Source organism: Sorex araneus, chromosome 3, assembly GCF_027595985.1.
Source record: "Sorex araneus isolate mSorAra2 chromosome 3, mSorAra2.pri, whole genome shotgun sequence".
In the NCBI taxonomy this organism is placed as follows: Eukaryota; Metazoa; Chordata; class Mammalia; order Eulipotyphla; family Soricidae; genus Sorex; species Sorex araneus.
Window position 1 is genome coordinate 123,331,843 of NC_073304.1, and position 17,661 is coordinate 123,349,503.

The 17,661-nt window shown below is 63.2% G+C and overlaps 1 protein-coding gene across 6 annotated transcripts; it reads right to left on the reverse strand.

Moving 5' to 3' along the window:
• Window positions 1–1,705: 1,705 nt before the first annotated feature.
• Window positions 1,706–13,399, reverse strand: SLC4A11 (solute carrier family 4 member 11). Of its 6 annotated transcripts, none has more exons than XM_055131588.1 (20): window positions 12,955–13,399; window positions 11,223–11,266; window positions 9,104–9,256; window positions 8,588–8,637; window positions 8,238–8,469; window positions 7,655–7,736; window positions 7,395–7,518; window positions 6,187–6,393; window positions 5,994–6,087; window positions 5,755–5,880; window positions 5,567–5,680; window positions 5,330–5,462; window positions 5,049–5,122; window positions 3,931–4,180; window positions 3,739–3,845; window positions 3,307–3,475; window positions 3,050–3,223; window positions 2,776–2,971; window positions 2,409–2,578; window positions 1,706–2,308 (listed from the first exon to the last, which is right to left on the reverse strand). In XM_055131588.1, exons 2-20 carry the CDS (start codon window positions 11,251–11,253, stop codon window positions 2,245–2,247), a joined length of 2,550 nt encoding a protein of 849 aa, XP_054987563.1. In that variant the 5' UTR covers window positions 11,254–11,266; window positions 12,955–13,399; the 3' UTR covers window positions 1,706–2,244. The 6 variants fall into 6 exon arrangements, with proteins under 6 accessions (XP_054987563.1, XP_054987566.1, XP_054987562.1 ...); XM_055131591.1 differs by lacking the exon at window positions 12,955–13,399 and adding an exon at window positions 12,582–12,778 and having other exon boundaries at window positions 9,104–9,223; XM_055131587.1 differs by lacking the exon at window positions 12,955–13,399 and adding an exon at window positions 12,582–12,778.
• Between the last annotated feature and the right edge of the window lie 4,262 nt (window positions 13,400–17,661).

The window sequence follows — 17,661 nt, forward strand, 5'->3', positions numbered from 1 at the left end:
CGCCACCTCCACCACCGCTGTGATGCCCCTGACCAGCTGGCCTCCATGGTTTCCGCTGGCTGGGCTGGGCTGTGCCACGCCGGAGAGGGGGTGCTTCAGCTTAGTTCTGCGTGAGAACCGCCCAGCAGTTGCTTGGTGGGTGAGAGGACGGTGCCCTGACCTCTCCTGTGTTGACGTGCCACAATTGGCCCCGTTGTGCCTGGACCTCGCCAGCTTCTCGGGAGCCCCTCTCTGAGACCCTGGGCGCTCCCGGGTCCTTGCTGAAGTTTAGTGTCGGGCCAGCCTGCATCGCCCCACCCCAGAGTCCCCACTGGGCGTGTTGTGGGGTGGGAACGATGCCCTCTGGCTGCCCTTCTTGGCAGCTCCGTTTCCTCCCTCCTGTGGATCTTGAATCCCTGTGGGTGCTCGTGGCTGCTCCCCTTGGGGTGGGAGGCCCTGTTGGGGGGGAGGGTTCCAGGAAGTGTGGTAGCGCCCTCCTCCCGGAGTTGTCACCGCAGTCTCCTGCCTGGTGTCTGGCTGGGCTCAGCCTTGGGGTGTCAGTGCCTCTCTGGGGAGTCTGGATCTGACTGTCTGCAGGAAACACCCAGGCAACGAGGCAGGGGAGCCCTGAGGGTCACAGGCCGCCTGGGTGGGTGCCTCAGTCCTCTGGGAGCACACGTGCTGACGGTGGGAGTCTTGGTGGCACCCCAGCCTCCCTCCTGGTTGGTGCTCCAGGGGCAGGTTCCAGAACCCTCCTCACCGGGCTGAGGGTTTGGGCCTCTCGCCGCCCCCCCACTCGAGCCCGTCTGGTGTTGGTTTGGGGTTCTGCCTGGCAGTCTCTAGAACTCAGAATTCTCCAGCTTTCTCTCCCCTAGATGGGGCAAGTCTCTCTGCGACTTTGGTCTCCAGAGCTCTTGTTCGTACTTTCAGGTGATGTTTCGGGGTATCATCTCTGGAGGCAGGTGCTCGGCTGCCATGGCTGCCCCACGTGGCCATAGGGGTGCACCCCTGAGCCCCACATCGAGACAGCCTGCTGCCACTGTCATGGACCCTGGCCCAGTGACCGAGACATATGGGACGTTCTCCTCTCCACCCCTGCACTCCCCCTGCACCTGGATGCCTCCCCACTTCCCTCCATCTGCAGTACCCCCATTCCTGCCCGGCCCACGCCATGCCCATGACACCTGGGTCTTGGTACTACTGGGTGCCGGGGCTCGGCTATGCAGCCACTGGCCTTGCCAGGTGGGGCTACATCCCTGGCACTGCAGCAACAACAGAAACTGGAGGTCGTGATTTATATTTCGGTTTTGGGGCCACACCCAGCAGTACTTGGGGCTTTCCCCTGCTGTGATCAGAGACATTCAGGGCGCGTATGTGGTGCTGGGTGTCAACCCAGATCAGCTGGATGTAATGCAAGTGAGCTTCGTGCTGCACTGCTCTCCGGCCCCACGTGCCGGTCCCCTCTCCTCCTCCTCCACACCGATGCCCCGCCCACTCCACAGCCCCCCACCCGGCCCAGGCTCCCCCTTGCTATACTTTTCAAACACTGCCTTGCAGCCACCCCCTCACCCCCAGCCTACATCCACCTGGGGTGGGTGGAGGTGACAGCTGACAGGTGACACTCAGCAGGGCCCCTTTGATTCCACTTCCCCTGGAGGATTTCCCCTCGGGAGCCTTCACAGATGGGGGCGAAGGGGGAGGCTGTCAGAGACAAGGAAGCAATGCATAGGTAACAGAACGGCTTTATTCCCTACAGTGCACCCAGAGTTCCTTATACAATCAAGGAAATGCTTTCTCTTCCAGGCATCCGACTCTTTTATCAAAAGAAAATCCATCCCATCTGTTCCTACCCCAGGCAAAGCTGCCCTGAGCAGTGTTCGGGACCCAAAGCTGAAGGCTAACGTGTGTGGGGGGTTAAGATGCTGCTGGCCTTGCATGCTGCCAAGCCTCTCGTCCCTGGCACCGTATGACCATCCCCACCCTGGCACCTCTGGGAGTGACCCCAAACTTAAAAGCCAGGAGTGAGAGTCCCCAAGCATCACTGAGTGTGATCCCAAAATGACAGCAAACAGGAGCTGGCACATGCCACTGAAACCCCCCAATGCTCAGACACCCCAGAGGCTGCCGGGGCAACTGGGGGTGGTGGTGCGGCACTGAGCAACACCTGAAGGACACCCATGCCTCCCCACTGCGCCACAGTGCCAGCCTGAGAAGAGCTGGACTGGGGAAGAGGTGGCTGCCAGGGCCTGGTGCTCAGCTCGGTGCTCAGTGCTCAGCGTCCATGGCGTCCAAGTATTTGGCTTCAATGATCTGGGGCAGCAGGTTGTAGCTGGTTGAGGAGATGAGCGCTGGGTCAGAGAGAAGGCAGAGGGCACCCGCCCGGCCCCGACCAGCCTACCCACTGTCCCACTGCCGGAAGCTGCAAGTACCGAATAGGGATCATGGCGATCATGATGACGGGAAAGATCATCTTCATGTAGGGCAGTGGACTCATGCCGAAGGCACAGAGCAGCAGCAGCTGCAGGGCCTGCAGCCCCGTGAAATAGTGGATTTGGCGCTGTGGCACGCGTCGGATATAGTGGCTGGGCGGGTAGGCAGTCTGTGGGGGAATCAAGGTGGGACGCTGACCACGCCCCCAGCCATAGGGCCCCGCCCCAATCCTCTAGACCACGCCCCACTCCCTATTGCCTCACCCTTATCCTGCGCATCATCTCCTATGGCCCCGCCCAGCCCGTGGCCCCGCCCCTTCCCCTATGGCCCCGCCCCGGCCCCTTCGGCACAGGGCCAGCCCCTCACCTGCTCCTTGAGCAGCAGCGCCAGGCGCTCCACCAGCTGGTTGCCGTCGATGGAGGTGAGCGCGATGTAGAGGAAGAGACCGTAGAGCACGGGCTTGGGGATCCACTGCAGCGGGAAGGGCAGCAGCAGCAGGGAGAAGCCCACCAGCACGCTGGCGCCCAGCGTGGTCAGCCGCGTCTCCTTCACGCTCACGATCCTGCATGGACCCAGACGCGAGCTTCACTGGGGCCCGGGGCTGCCCCGCCCCCGCCCCCGCCGGCTCGGGCACACTCACGTCTCATAGATGTGCCCGTTCTCCACCCGCTCCTCCACCAGCGCCAGCGCGCGCACGTGCAGCGGGGAGTGCGGGTAGGCGGCGTGGATCCAGGGCAGCCCGAACAGCGACAGCCCCAGGTTGATGATGGCCACGAGCAGCAGGTCCCAGTGGTAGGCGGTGCCCTTCACTAGCCTGCGCGGAACCCGGGTTCATGGACACCGACCCAGAGGCCGCGGGGCCAACCTCCCAGCCTGTAACCCTCCCCGTCTACAAACCTGTTCTCAGGGGCGTTGGCTAAAGCGGCCACCAGGTTTTGCTCCATGAAGAAGAGCAAGGACAGCAGGAAACCGAGGCCCATGGCGCTGACGATGGCCCCGAGGGACAGCGACTCCACCTTGGCCATCTCAAACCAGCTCTCACTGGGGTTGTAGCGGAACTTGCCCACTGCGGCAGGAAACAGGCCCTGCTCCAGCCCACAGACCCTTGGGAGCGCCAGGCCAGCCCAAGTCCTGCCATTTCCAACTTGGGGGGGGGGGGACTACAACCTATGGTGTTCAGAGGCCACTCCTGGCTCAGTGCTCAGGAGCAACTGCATGTACATGAAGGCTACCCCTGGCTGGGGGGGCGGGGAGGGGTCATATAAGGATGGGTTGCATGCAAGGCCAGCGACTTCACCCCTGGCCACTGTCTTGGGGCCCCCGACTCACTCTTGATTTCCGGGAAGCCGTAGGAGCTGATGAGGGAGAAGGTGAGCACGGAGATGGGCAGGGCACAGTCAGACAGGACCTCACGCATGGTGGGGTGCAGATAGGGGCTGGGAAGGCATACAGGCATGTCAGTGTGGCTGCAGGGGGGGGGGCGGCTCATGCCCCCGTCCCTGCTCTCGCGGCCCCCCTCACCTCTTCTTGAACTGGTAGAGGGTGTAGCCCAGCCAGAGCGTGCCCAGCATGATGAGAAGGCTGAACACGGCCGTCTCCCGGCCCGGGTGGTCAGTGGGGGTGGTCTCCAGGAGCAGCTCCGCGGGGCTGGCCACGAGGCTGGTGTTGAGGGCTGTGTGCAGGCTGGAGTTGAGGCCCAGCAGGCTCTCCCGGGCAGTGCCGGCCCCTTGCTGGTCTGCAGGGTGGTGGCTATAGTAGTACTTCTGGAAGACTGCAGAGAGGCCCGCAGGGCTGTTATCAGGGGCCAGGACTCACCTGCGAGCAGGTCGAGGGACCCTGAGGGGGAAACTAGGCTCCCGGGGGCAAGGACCATCCGAGGAGCAACGACTCACTTGATCTCTCTGTCCGTCTACCATCCCCCCCCTTGCCAGTCCCCCCCCCCCCCCGCCACCCCCGTTCTGGCTTTTGTTTCTGAGTTTTGTTTTGTTTTGTTTTTTGGGGGGAGGGCATATCCAGCAGTGCTCAAGGGTTACTCCTGGCAGTGCTCAGGGGACCCTATGATGCCAGGGATCAAACCTGAATTGACTGCATGCAAGACAAGTATACCAGCTGTACTATTGCTCTGGCCCATTTTTGAAATTTTTTCAGTCTTTTTGGACCACACCCCAGCAGTGCTCAGGGAACACTCCTGGCAGGGCTCAGGGGGCCACACGGAGTGCTGGGGATTGAACAGGGGTCAACCCCATGCAAGACCCACTGTACCTTACCCACTGTACTATCTCTCCAGTCCTATCTTGGTTTTGGATCATATACACTGGTGATCAGCTCAGGGATTGCTCCCAGCGGTGCGGGGGGCCCATGCAATGCAAGGCATCCAATCTGTGCTTGGCCCTTTGAGCCAACTCCCTGCCCCTTTCCATCGCGGACAGCACATCTTTCAGACTGGAGCCTGTCCCCTGGGTACCCGAGGCTGCTGTCCTGCCTGCCACGGCTCCCCAAATACCCTGGGACCATGGGAGCAGCCTGTGCTCGAAGGATTCCTGGCCTCTGCAGACACAGCTCCCAGCACCCCCTCTACTCGGCTTCCCCACCGAAGAGGAAGCCTAGGTACGGTACACCCTAGCCGCGCTGACACTCACTTTTAACCATGCCCTTGACCGCATCCAGCACGAAGGTGATGGAAATGAACAGGGCGATGATCTCCTCCGTGGACCTGGGCGGGAGCGGTGAATGCACCTCATGAGCGGTGGGTGCCAGGGGGGTGCAAGAAGGCTTCCCGGGGCCTCTGCCCTCCCTCCTGGCCCCAACCCAAGCCCACTTCCCGCCACACAGTGAACCAGGGCCAGGAGGACGCCCCGTCAGCTCTCGACAAGGGTCTCGGAGGCCGGCCTCGCTCCCAGAGCAGGTCCGTCAGCGTCACCTCTTGAACAGACTCATGAGCAGGCTGAGGTTGAAGACTGCGTAGAGCGCGAGGAAGATGCTGTTCCACAGGCCCGTCCACGCGTAGAAGGCGTTGAAATCCAGACTGTAGTCATCGCAGATGCCCCGGATCACTGCAGGCGGCGGGTGAGGACAGGGCAGTCGGGGGGGCGGGGGAAGGGGGCAGGACCTGCCGGGGGGAGGCTGGGGGTGCCCCTGGCCCAGCCCATCACCGCACCTTGGATGTAGAGGGCCAGTGGCCCCGTGGTCAGCAGCACCACCAGCGGCTGCCCGGAGAACAGCGCGTACAGAAGGCCCCCGATGCTCTGCCCGGCCACGGTCTTCTGCACATCTGCGGGGAGGGGGGTCAGGCAGGGCCCACGGCCTGGCCGCTCCCTGCTGTGCCCCCCAACCCCAGCCCCATACCGATGGCCCCGTTGGTGTTCTCATCATTGAGGGAGCCGAAAGCGATGGTGGGCAAGAGGCAGGCAAAGTAGAGGAACAGGGTGGTGGTGATGTACTTGCCCACGGCCTTGTTCTTCCCGATGATGCCTAGGAGGGGGCAGGGGCGGGGCTGTGGGCTGAGGCCTGGGGGACAGACCCAGGGTCCTGCGTGTCCTGCGGCCCGAGTCACAGGCCGCACTCGCGGAGGGGTGGCCACATACCATCGGTGAAGTCCAGCGGGTACAGGGGGAGCCTGTGGGCGATGTCCTTCCGGATGCCTTTGCCCAGCGCAAGGAAGTCCTTGCACTTTGGAGGCTGGGGAGGAAGAGGAGGGGGGGGAGGAGCGGGGCTGGCGGGGGGAGGCCCAGCCCCGCTGCTCCAAGGCCCCCGCCCAGCCCTCCGACTCATCTGCACCTGCAGGGGCCTCAGGACGGAGACGGAGCTCTTGTAGGCAGGCGCTACCTGGCCGGGGTGCATCCGGCTCAGCAGGTGTCGCTGATGCACCAGGGCCTCCTTGAACTCCTCCTCCGTGCGGGTCTGCAGCAGCTTCTGGCGGAAGGTGATGTCCAGGAACATGGTGGCGAATGTGCGCCCCACCTCGAGGGCAGTCTTGGTGCTTTTCTGGGGCGGGGGAGGGATGGGGGAGCGGTGGAGAAATCAGGCGATAGCCCTGGGAAGCAGGGGGTGCCCTCCCCAGGAGCGGAGAGCAGGAGCAGCCCCAAGGTGCCAGGGCTTGTGGGCCCCCGGCTCAGCTCCTCCCAGGTCGGTAGGTTACGAGGGGGTAAGGGGCTGGACAGGCGCCTGCTGGGCTGAGCACAGGTTGTACGTGCAGGAGGCCCGGCCGGCTCTGAGCCCCGGAACTGCAGTTTCCCCCACCCCAGCACCAGCAGGGGTGACCCCCAAGCAATACACAGGAAGCAGTCTCAGAGCTGCTGGGGGTGGCCCCCTCAAACCAGCCGGCGGGAAGACAGAGCAAAGAGGGCCGGAGGGATGGGAGGGCAGGGAGGGCTCTGGCCTCTCGCATGGCGGCCGGGCTCCCGACATTCCACACGGTCCCCTGAGCCCCGTTCAGAGTGACCTTTGAGCACAGAGCCAGAAATAAACCCTGAGCACTGCCTGGGTGTGGCTCATAAACCACAACAATAATAATAAAAACAACAACAACAACAACAATAATAATAATACCGGGGACTGCCAAGTGGGCAGGTAAGGGAATGGGCAGTATGTGTGAAGGTGAAAGTCAAAGGTGAGGGGCTAGGCCTATAATCCAGTGTACAAGGGCATCTGCCTTGTATGCAGCCAAGCTCGGTTTGATCCCAGGCACCACATATGGTCCCCAGAGTCCAGCCAGGAGTGATCTCTGAGCAGAGTCAGGAGTAAGCCCTGAGCACTGCCAGGTGTGGCCCAAAAAGCAAAAATAAATAAAATAAACAGGGAGGGAAGGAAAGAAGGAATTACAAAAGGAAGGAGTAAACCTTTTGGGACCCTCTGAGGAAAGGCTGCCGGACGCCTCTGGTGAACCAGGAGCAGGTCTGTGGGGGAGGGGGAGGCGGGGCAGCACTGAGGGGCAGCGCACAGGGCCAGCCTGGAGGAGGGCTCAGAGGGCGGGCGGTCTTCCTCACCATCTTGGGCGGGGTGAGCACCAGGATGACGAAGCGCACCTCGCACGAGTTCTCCCCCCAGTTCTGCGGGCGCACCAGGCGGCTGATGCACACGTATCGCTTCAGCAGGGCCTTGGAGGTGCAGCTGTGGGGGACACAGCACAGGCTGCCAACTGAGCACCCCACCCGGGCCCTGTGGACCACACGGGAGGGGGTGCTCAGCCCCTCTGAGGGCACAGAGTCCAGTTAAATGGGGGGAGGGCTGTAGGCAGGCAACTCACATGATGCAAAGCCACGACTGCTGGTACTGCACCCCTGTGACTGTAGCTGTGACCCCCTGGATGATGTCCAACAGCAGGTGGACTGAGGATAGGGTGGGGAGAGGGTGAGAAGCAACACAGACATACAGACACTCCCCCCAAGGGCCCGGGGCACAGCCTTACCCTTCCTCCCCATGGGACAGGACACACACACACATACACACACACACCTTACCCTTCCTCCCCATGGGACAGGACACACACACACACACACACACACACACACAACACACACACACACACACACCCCACCACCACCACCACGCCCCCAGGGCCTGGGGCACAGCCTTACCTTCCCCCCCATGGGACAGGACACACACACACACACACACATGCCTTACCCTTCCCCCCCATGACACACACACACACACACACACACACACACCCAGGGCCCATGGCACAGGCCTTACCCTTCCCCCCATGGGGGCCTCGACATTGGTGAAGAGGCTGGACATGAGCTGGTCCATACACACACATGCGCGCGCCTTACCCCTCCCCCCATGAGACACACATACGCACCCCAGGCCCGTGGCACAGGCCTTACCCTTCCCCCCCATGGGGGCCTCCACATCGGTGAAGAGCCTGGACATGAGCTGGTCCAGGCTGCAGGGTGTCTCGGGGCTGCCGCGGTCGTGGGCCAGGCGGTGCAGCATGGCCCGCAGCACGTCGTCCAGCGACGTCGCCGTCTCCTGCAGGATGATGCTGGCCCGCGCCAGGAAGCCGTCCAGGTCTCGGTGCGCTCGGATCTCCTCCTCGAAGTTCTTTACCTTCATGTACTGCAGAGACGCCAGCGCTGGTGCTCCCCTCCCTCGGCCTGCCCGGGGCTGCAGGCTTCCCCAGCCTCCCGCGGCCCCCCCCAGGAGGGACGGCCCAGTCCCCACCCCCTCCACTGACCTTACGAGATGTGTAGAGCAGCCCACAGTCCCCGGGGCTTTCGCTCTCGCCTGGAGAAAGGGGCGCCTGCTCAGGGGGGCTCTGGCCTGCCCTCCACACCTGTAGCCCCCGCCCTGGCCTAATGCCCCAAACCCACACGGCCCCGCCCATCTCCCTTCAGCCCACGGCCCCGTCCATTCCCTCCGTCCATGCTGTATGGCCCCCCACGTCTACATGGCCCTGCCCACTCCGCTTCAGGCCCACAAACCCACAGGACCCCAACGACATCCACCCCCCTTTTTTTCAATTAGTTCATTAATTTTATTTTTGCTTTATGGGTCACAGCCGGCAATGCTCAGGGGTTACTCCTGGCTCTGCAATTAGGAATTACTCCTGGCGGTGCTCAGGGGACCCTCTGGGATGCTGGGGCTTGAACCTGGGTCAGCCACGTGCAAGGCGCTACCCGCTACGCTACCCTACCCGCTGTGCTGTCGCTCCAGCCCCACCATACTCCCTTTCAGCCCACAGGGCCCTTACCCGCCTGGCCGGGCTGCACGTCCAGGTTCACATTCACAAAGAAGCGGACACTCTCAGCTGACACGATGGACGAATTGACCGTGTCGAAGACCTCATCTCCCAGGCTCTCCTCCCGGGTCTCTGAGGCATCATCCGTGTCACACTTGAGGTAACCTGGACACCCACCACCACCGCCGAGAGAAGCCCCTCACGTGAGGGTTTGGTCAGTGGCCAGGGCTGCCCAGAGAGGGCGGGGCGGGACCAACCATCCCCGACTTCCTCCCATCTCCTTCAGCAACAGGAACTAGGCCCTGCCTGCCCTGGGCTGCCCGTAACCCTCTATCCTCCCGTCAGGAAAATGCATTCATTCATTCCACTAACTCTGGGCCAGGCATGCGGGGGCTGAGGCAGGAGGACCAGCTGCCCCCCGAGCTCCAGGTTATGTGACTGTGACCTGCTTGGTTCGATAATTTAGATTCAACGGAAGCCAGAGTCTTCTAGTAGGGACCCCTGAAGGTGGCCTCGAGACACCCAAACACGTGGCCCCTTTCGCCCCAAATAGCCGCGGGGTCAGGGTTTGTCTGGCAGTGCTGGGGAGGACGTGTGCCGGGGTGGGACAAAGGCCTTGCACACGCCTCCCCCCCAGCCTTGGTGGGCACCCCTTTCTCCAGGCTGCCCCTCGGTTCCGGCACCCCTCCCGCCTTTAGTAAGACTTCCAGATGTCCTGCAACTCTGCCACCTTCCGGAGCCCTCTGCAGCCTTGGGGGGCCAAATTCAGCCAGTGCTGGGGCTCCTGTCCTGACCCCCAATGACCGAGGCCCCCCTCGCCACCTGGGTCTCGAGCTCCTGGGGCTGCCCAGCTCCTCCTTCCAAGCCCAGGGCTCCCCTCCGAGAACCTTCCGCAGGCTCGTGCCCAGACCGTGCCTCCCTCTGAGAGTGCAACTGCTTCCTGGCCGTCCTGTGGGGTCCCCCCAGGCTCCCGCTTGTGGATGCCCACAGGAAAGGGGACCTGGACCCCACCATGTGCGACCAATACCTGTGCAGGGGGCCCGGTGGCCCCGCACCTGCCAGGCAGTGACTCACCCTGACTCACTTCCACTCGGGCCACCAGTTTCCTCTGCACCTCCCAGGGCTGCCCCTCAATGTCCTATGTGTCCTTGCCCTCAGGCTATTGGCTTCCGCTCCATGTTACCAGCTCAAAGCCCAGAGAAGTGCTGGAAGGCCAGGGGGTGTCCCTCAGCATCCCCACCCCAGCCCCGGCCATCAGCACATGCAGGGTATGGAACCCGGGGCTTCCAAGGCGAGCACCCACCGCTGAGCTGCCTCTTCGGCCTCGTTTCCCTGTGCCCTGCAAGCCCTCAGTTCCTCCTGACTCCGTGCATGCTGTGCTTCTACCCCGCCCGAGCGCCAGGCTGCTCCTCTACTCCCTGAGTGCACGGGCTGGCTTCTCCCCGGGGCCTGCCCAGCTGCCACTCTGGGTCCCCACAGGTCTCTCGGGATGCCAGGCCTAGAGTTCGGCCCATCTGAGCATGCTGCCACATACCTAACCGGCCCGCCCGCAGCCTGGCACGCCATGCCCCGGGGAGGGGCACGTGCTGCGTTATCCAAGCACTTTCCCATGAAACACCCCGGTGCTGCCCGGGCGGGCGGGCAGAGAGCAGGGAAGCTCCCTAAGAGGTTCCGGGGCTCCCGGGCAGCCCCTCCCTCGCAGGCTGGCAGGCGGCGAGGAATGTGGGCATCACCCTAACACTCGCCCACTGAGGCTCAGAGTCGGCGCGCTGGAAAGGTGAGCGCCAGCTCCCCGATGATCCCACAGGTGGGAGGGGGGCAGACCTGCCAGCACCAGGGCAGGGGCAGCTGCTCACCCCCAGCCGGGGGGACGGGCAGGCTCCGAGGGCATCCTACACCTGCAGAGGACCACAGAAGGTGGCCAGCGACTCCGGACCCAGGTGGAGGGGCGGGATTCCTGAGAGCCACACCTGGGGTGCCCAGGAGCTACTCCTGGCTCACTGCTCAGGGACAAAGCAGTGCCAGGCATACAGCCAGGCCTCCCACATGCACCCCACTGAACATCTCCTGGGCCCTGCCCCCCACCGTGAACCTGACCTAGGAGGTCCATCCATGCCTCCACAGCACTTACCGGCCCCCTCCGAGAAGCCATTTTGGGGCATGATGACGAGTTTTCTGCAAGAAAAGCAAAGAGTTGTCACCAGCTCTGCAGGCAGTATGGGTGCCCACGACAGTCCCACTGATTACCGAACCCCAGCCAGGGCCAAGGAGAAGCCCCCGTAGGAGGCAGGGTCTTCCTTAGTGCTGCTGCTAGGGGCTGCCCCGGTGGGAAAGGGGAGAGCAGGGCAGAGAGGCAGGGAAACAACGCAACACGTTTTCCTCTCCAGAGCTATTAGCCGCGCCAACCAGCGCCAGCCAGGAGACCCGCGGTTTGCAGTACCAGGCCCAGGGCAAGACAGACAAGGAGGGCGGGTCTCAGCTCCCGTCCATCTGCCCATCTCTGCTCCCCGCCCCAGCACAGGTCCCCCAGGTCCCGGGTCCCTCTCATCCCGGCAGCAACACCATCACGCGAGCCAGTCTGGCAAGCCTGGGGTCAGCTCAGGCAACCGTGCCCCCTCCACTCCGTGCCACCCACGTCCCTGGACTCCTGGGAGGAGGCGCCTAGTCCTCAGGGAAATGGGGTGGGAGACGGGGAGGGAGCAGGGCGCTCTCTCGAGCCCGCTCCCACCATGGTTAGGGCTGTCTGGGCCCCCCTCCCCCCCAGAAAACCGGGCTGGAGGTGGAGGGGTGCTGGCCGGGGGTGGGATGCTCCCGGGCCGGAGGCGGCAGAGCAGCGCGCTCGGGGCGCCTGGAAGCAGAGTTGCCGGGCCGGGCCGGGCCGGGCGCCCACGTGCAGGCACACCGGGCTGCAAGCCCCGGGCGGGCCCTCAGGTGTCAAGAATCGCGAGGGAGAGATGCCGCGGCGGCGCGGCGCGCGCGCGAGCCCCGGAGCCGCCCCCACGGCCCGCAGGGACCCCCACTCGCCCCACGCGCGAGGCCCGGGGCCGGCGGGGCGGCGGTCGGGGCCCGACGTCCGAACGCGGCCGCCGCGAGCCCCGCCCCGGGGGCGCCCCGGAATCCCCGGGGGTCCGGCCCGCCCACCCGCGGCCGGGCTCCGGGGCGCGGGGCGCCGAGCCCCGCATGCAGCCGCGCCCCGGGGCGCCTCCCTCCAGCGCCCTCGTCCCCACCCGGCCTCCCGCGGGCTCGGCGGCCCGCCTCGGCCCCGGGGGAAGCCCGCGGGCCCCGCGCCCGCCGCGGCCCGCCCGCACCTCGAGCCCCCGACGGCCGCCGCGTCGCCCGCGCCCCCGAACTCCGGACTGGGCTCGGGCGAGCCCGCGGCGGGAGCGGGCGACACACCCCCGCGCCGCACCCGGGTCCTAGTGCCGCTCCGCCGCGCCCCGCCCCGCCCCGCGCCGAGGGCGGGGTCCCGGCGCCCGCCCCGCGCACTCACCCGCGGCCACGGGCCCGGCCGGTGGACGCCGCGCGGCTCCGGGGTCGCCCGGCGGCCGGGCCGGGCGGGGCGGACAAGTTTCGGGGAAGAAACTGGGCGGGCCGCGGAACAGGGAGTCTGGCGCGGCGGCGGGTGCGGGGAGGGCGTCCCCGCGGCGGCTTTAAGCACGGCGGCCCCGCCCCTCCCCTCCGTAGGGGGCCTGGGCCGCGCCCCACCCGCCGCCGCCCCGCCCCCTCCATTCATCCCCGCCGCTGGGGCGGCAAAGCCTCCTCCTCCTCCGCCAGGAAGCGCGCCCCGACTAACTAGACGGGCCGGCGCGCGTCCCCTGGCGACGCCCTCCCGCGCGCGCCTTGCGCCTCGCGCCCTTCCTCACCTTCCCCGCGCCCAGGTCTGGGCTCGCGGCTGCTTTCCCGCTCCCGAGACGGCGGGTCCGGGGGCCGCGCCGCTCCCGGCGCCTCCTTTGCCTCGGGACGCGTGTGCGCGTCCTGCGCGCGGGGGTTTGTGCGCGCGAGGCGGCGGGGCGCACGCTTCGATAGGTTCCCCCGGGTGGGGCGCGTCTGCTGCGCCCCCCGTGGCTTCGCGGCGAGGCCGTGCTGCGCCCCGTGCCCCAGTGGACCCAGGAACTCCGCCCGCTGCAGCTGTTAGCCCCGCACCTCCTCCCTCCGCAGTGGTGGGGGGAGCCCTCCGCCAGGTCCCCAGGCCAGGGGGAGGCAAGCAGGGAGTGCTTTGGGGGCGCTGGGCGGAGGGCTGTCCCCACCCCGCCTGAGGAGTGAGTGTATTAGCAGTGACGCCAAGGGGTGCCCTGCTTGGCACACGGACTGTCATCGCCACGGCACACTCCATCCTCTGAGTCCCCGACGCCCTCAGCTCTGAGTGCGCACCTTCTTCCTTCTTTCCTTATGGGGCACACTCCATTCGGAGTTCCCAGCTCGCAGTGTGCCGCTTACGCCCCCACTTGCAAGGTGCAGTGCCTTTAAGGCTCTCTCTCTCTCTCTCTCTCTCTCTCTCTCTCTCTCTCTCTCTCTCTCTCTCTCTCTCTCTCTCTCTCTCTCTCTCTCTCTCTCTCTCTCTCTCTCTCTCTCCTCTCCTCTCTCTCTCTCTCTGTGGAATGTGTTTCCTTGTCTTCTCTCTCACTCTCATATTTCTTAAATAAAACCATTTTACTTCACTGTCTTCTCTGGAAGTTTTTTTCTTGCGAGAGTAGCGAAGGAACCCCTGAAACCTGGACAGAGATCAGAACTTTACTGCCCACAGGGTGCAGGAGTGGGGCTTTGTGAGTCCTGCCCAGCCCCCCTCAGGTGGTGTGGGGGTCAAGCAGGCAGCAGCCACTTTCTCTGGGGGTCCCCTCTCTGCTCCAGAGCTCCTGCAGGCTCTGACTCAGGCACTCCTGGCTGAGGGGGTGGGGGTGCGGGGCGAGCAGGCCGTGGGCACCCTGGGCAGTCCTTCCACCCTGCCCTCTGGCTGACCCTCCCTCTGGACAGTGCTCCTGACTTTGCCTCTGATCTCAGGGGTTGGGGTGAAGAGTGAGACTGGGGTGGGTGGAGGAGATAGGGAGAGCTGAGACAGGCAGGCAGACCCCCCGCTGAGGAAGGCTGGATGGGGTGGGAGTGTCAGAGTGTCGGGATGAAGCTTTCTCAAGCCACTTCTTCCCCTCTCAGCCTCTTCTCTGTCTCTCCCCCACACGCTGGCGCTGGCACTCAAGGGCTAGTCCTTGCTCCGTGCTTAGGGACCCTGTGATGTTTGGGATCCAATCCGGGGCTCCCACATGCAAATCATGCACTCTGGCTCCTTTGTGTCTCTCAGGCCTCCGTTTTCCCATTTTCCCTTTCATCTTCTCGGGTCCTCTACAGTTACTCTGCAGTGACTCCCTTGGACAGCCTTCCCAGTTCCTCTGTTGCCCTTCAGAGCCGGTCCATGTGTCTCCACAGCTTCTCTCCACTTGTCCTCAGCCCACTCATACCTGCTTGGAGTCCCCACCATGCTGCTGAGATGATCGGGTCAAGGTCACCTCATGTCCACTCCACGCCAGTGCTTCACTTTCACCCCCTAAGCAAGGCCAGCAACATACCCGCTGTACCATCTCTCTCTCCAGAACTTCCTTTCCTTTATTCTTGAGTTTCGGGCCAGCCTGACAGTGCTCAGACTCTATCCCTAGGTCTGTGTTCAGGAGTGAGCCCTGGGAGGGTGGGGGGTGGTAAACCGTAGGCGATACCTGGAGACGTGGGGTCCTGGGACGTAAGGCAAGTGTCCTACCCCTGGACTCTCTCTCTGGCCCCATCAGTCGTTACTTTCTGCCACCTTCTGCCTTGGCCTGCCCGAGCTTTCCTGCACCCCAGATTCGCCACCAGCTACAACGGGCTTCAGACCTCAGGACCAACTGCTGTCACTGAGTCCCGGACTTCTACATCCCCACCTCCCCTAGCCTGCGGGACCCATGAAATTCACACAGAGCAGGGCATCGTCCTGTTTGAGTTCACTGTCCACCCAGCGGCTTGGGCCCCGAAAGCCTCCCTGCCTCCGCCTCTGAACCACATCTCTGCCGTCCCGCTGGTAACTTCAGAACAGGGCACCTTTCTGCCCGCTTGCATGGCCAGCCTGGCCGATCGTCCGCCTTCTCACTTCCTTTCATCCCTTCCGTTCTTCTGTTCTCCACCATTCTAAATTCTCGTGGCATTTAGAAACAAACACAACTCTACTGTGGCCCAGGAAGGGAAGTGGGTGTGGGGAGGAGCTGCGTGCTCTGACCCCCACCTCGTCCTCTCCCATCCTGTCCTTCCTGCTCCCTGGGGACACGGCCACGGAGCTGCCCGCTGTTCCTCCAGCACCACAGCTCTTACCTGCTTGTGTTTTTGCGGGGGGAGCACATCCAGGGCTCACTCAGAGCCTACTCCTGGGGGGCTCAGGGAATCTGATGTGCCGGCATCAAACGTGGGTTGGCTACAGTGTGTGTATGGCAAGTGTCCTGCCCACTCCCGTCTCTCTGGCCTCACGGCCCTCACCTGCCCTTGGGCCCAGGTCACCTGCTGCTGGAAGCTGTGATCTGGGGCAATGACCTCAGCTCATTTTGTCTTTCCAGCTCGGAGAGGCTCTTTCTGGTCTGGCCAGTGGCTTCCAGCTTTCCTTCTTCCGCAGCTGCAGGTTCATTCCTGCTGCCCGGCTTCAGCTCCCTGGGAGTCTGTCAGTGGGTGACACTGCTGCCCTGGGTGCTCTGTCAGCCTGTGATCTGTGGGACGTGTGAGAGGCGTCTTCATGGAGCTGCCCTAGACTTTGTCATCAGTGAGGCCCAGGATGGTCGCCCTCTTCATCCTCCTTCACTCCCACCCCAGCCACACCTAACAGGTCCCCCATCCAAGACTCCTGCTTCCTTCTGCTCCTTTCACCTCCAACTCCTCCACCGCTGAGGCCTGCTGTTTCTCCTTCCCATCTTCCCTGCCCTCTGCCCTGCCCTTCCCGGGAGCCCCGGGGGCCTGGCTCCCACCCTTGCAGCACTGAGCTTTGCCTGGACTCACAGAGCTTGAAGCCCCAGGGGATTCTGCTGCCGAAGGCCCCGAGGCTGAGCCCAGAGTAGAGACAGCCCTGCACGAGGGCTGGGCAACTGTTGGTTCTTTTAGGGAGCCCCATGCTTAGCTGAGGACCGGGTCTGTGGGAGAGGCTGACACCCTGGTATTTATGGAGGACTCCCGAAGTTATGTCTTCTGCCACCAATAAACATTGTGTGTGTATGTGTGTGCACATAAGCCAGGATGAAACCTAAGGCCCTTTTCGTGCAAAGCATGTACTGTCCCAGGCTATGTTCGGCCATGTACAGCTCCGTTTTTTGGCAGGAGGTGTGGGGGACATACCTCAGGGCTTACCTTTGGCTCTGTGCTCAGGGATCATTCCTGGCAGGGCTCAGGGAACCATATATGGTGCCAGGGATAGAACCTAGGTCAGCTGTGTGCAAGGCAAGCGCCCTACCTGCTGTACTAGTTCCAGCACATGGTTGTTCCCCCCCATCCCCGCCCCGGGTGCGGGTAATATCCAGCAGTACTCAGAGCTAACACTCAAGTCTGTGCTCAAGGATCACTCGTGGTGGGCTGGATGGGAGGCACAAATGGGATGCTGGGGATCGAACCCAGGTTAGCCTCATGCAAGGCACCTTACCTGCTGTACCATTGCTCTGGCCCACGTGATGGTGCTTGGGGGGCTGTATGTAGCGTCACAGATTGAACCCTGGACAGGGCACTTACTTTACCCTCTAGTAGGCATTTGCCTTGCATGCGGCTGACCCGGGTTTGATTCCTCCATCCCTCTTGGAGAGCCCGGCAAGCTACCGAGAGTATTCCGTACGGCAGACCCTGGCAAGCTACCTGTGGCGTATTCGATATGCCAAAAACAGTAACAAGTCTCACAGTGGAGATGTTACTGGTGCCCGCTCGAGCAAATCGAAGAGCAACAGGATGACAGTGACTGTGCTAAAGCCTTACTTGCCCTCTACTACCTCTCTAACCCGTTTCAATTTAATTTTTTATTTTTATTTTGCTTTTTGGGTCACACCCGGCGATGCACAGGGGTTACTCCTGGCTCTGCACTCAGGAATTACCCCTGGCGGTGCTCAGGGGACCACATGGGGTGCTGGGAATCGAACTCCGGTCGGCCGTGTGCAAGGCAAACGCCCTACCCACTGTGCTATCACTCCGCCCCTACCCGTTTTAATTTTAAATGTTTTGTTTTTTGGGCCTGGCAGTGCTGAGGTGCTACACCTGGCTGTTACTCAGGGTTCACTCCTGGAGTACTCCTGCTTCGCATGTGCTCAGCCCATTAAGCTATCTCTACAGCCTTACAGCCCCTTTAAAGGGTGGGGGGCAGGGCCATCACCCCCAGCAGTGCTCAGGGCTTACTCCTGGTGGGGCTCTAGGGGCCATATGGGATATTGGGGGTTGAATCTGGGATGGCTATGTGCAAGACAAGTGTCCCTATCCACTGTACTAATGATCCGATCTCTTGAACTTTTGTCGGGACCGTCTTTCACCCTCACTACATTTTCCTTTTCCAGTTTTGCCTTAAAAAAAAAAGTTGGTGGGACCTGGGGACCAAACCC

Coding starts and splice junctions, on each gene's coding strand:
- SLC4A11 (XM_055131588.1), bottom strand. CDS start 11,253: ATGCCCCAAAATGGCTTCTCGGAGGGGGCCG. Junction 5,681..5,754: donor GAACACCAACGGGGCCATCG/GTATGGGGCTGG, acceptor CCCTCCCCGCAG/ATGTGCAGAAGACCGTGGCC. Junction 2,579..2,775: donor CGCTGCTGCTCAAGGAGCAG/GTGAGGGGCTGG, acceptor ATTCCCCCACAG/ACTGCCTACCCGCCCAGCCA.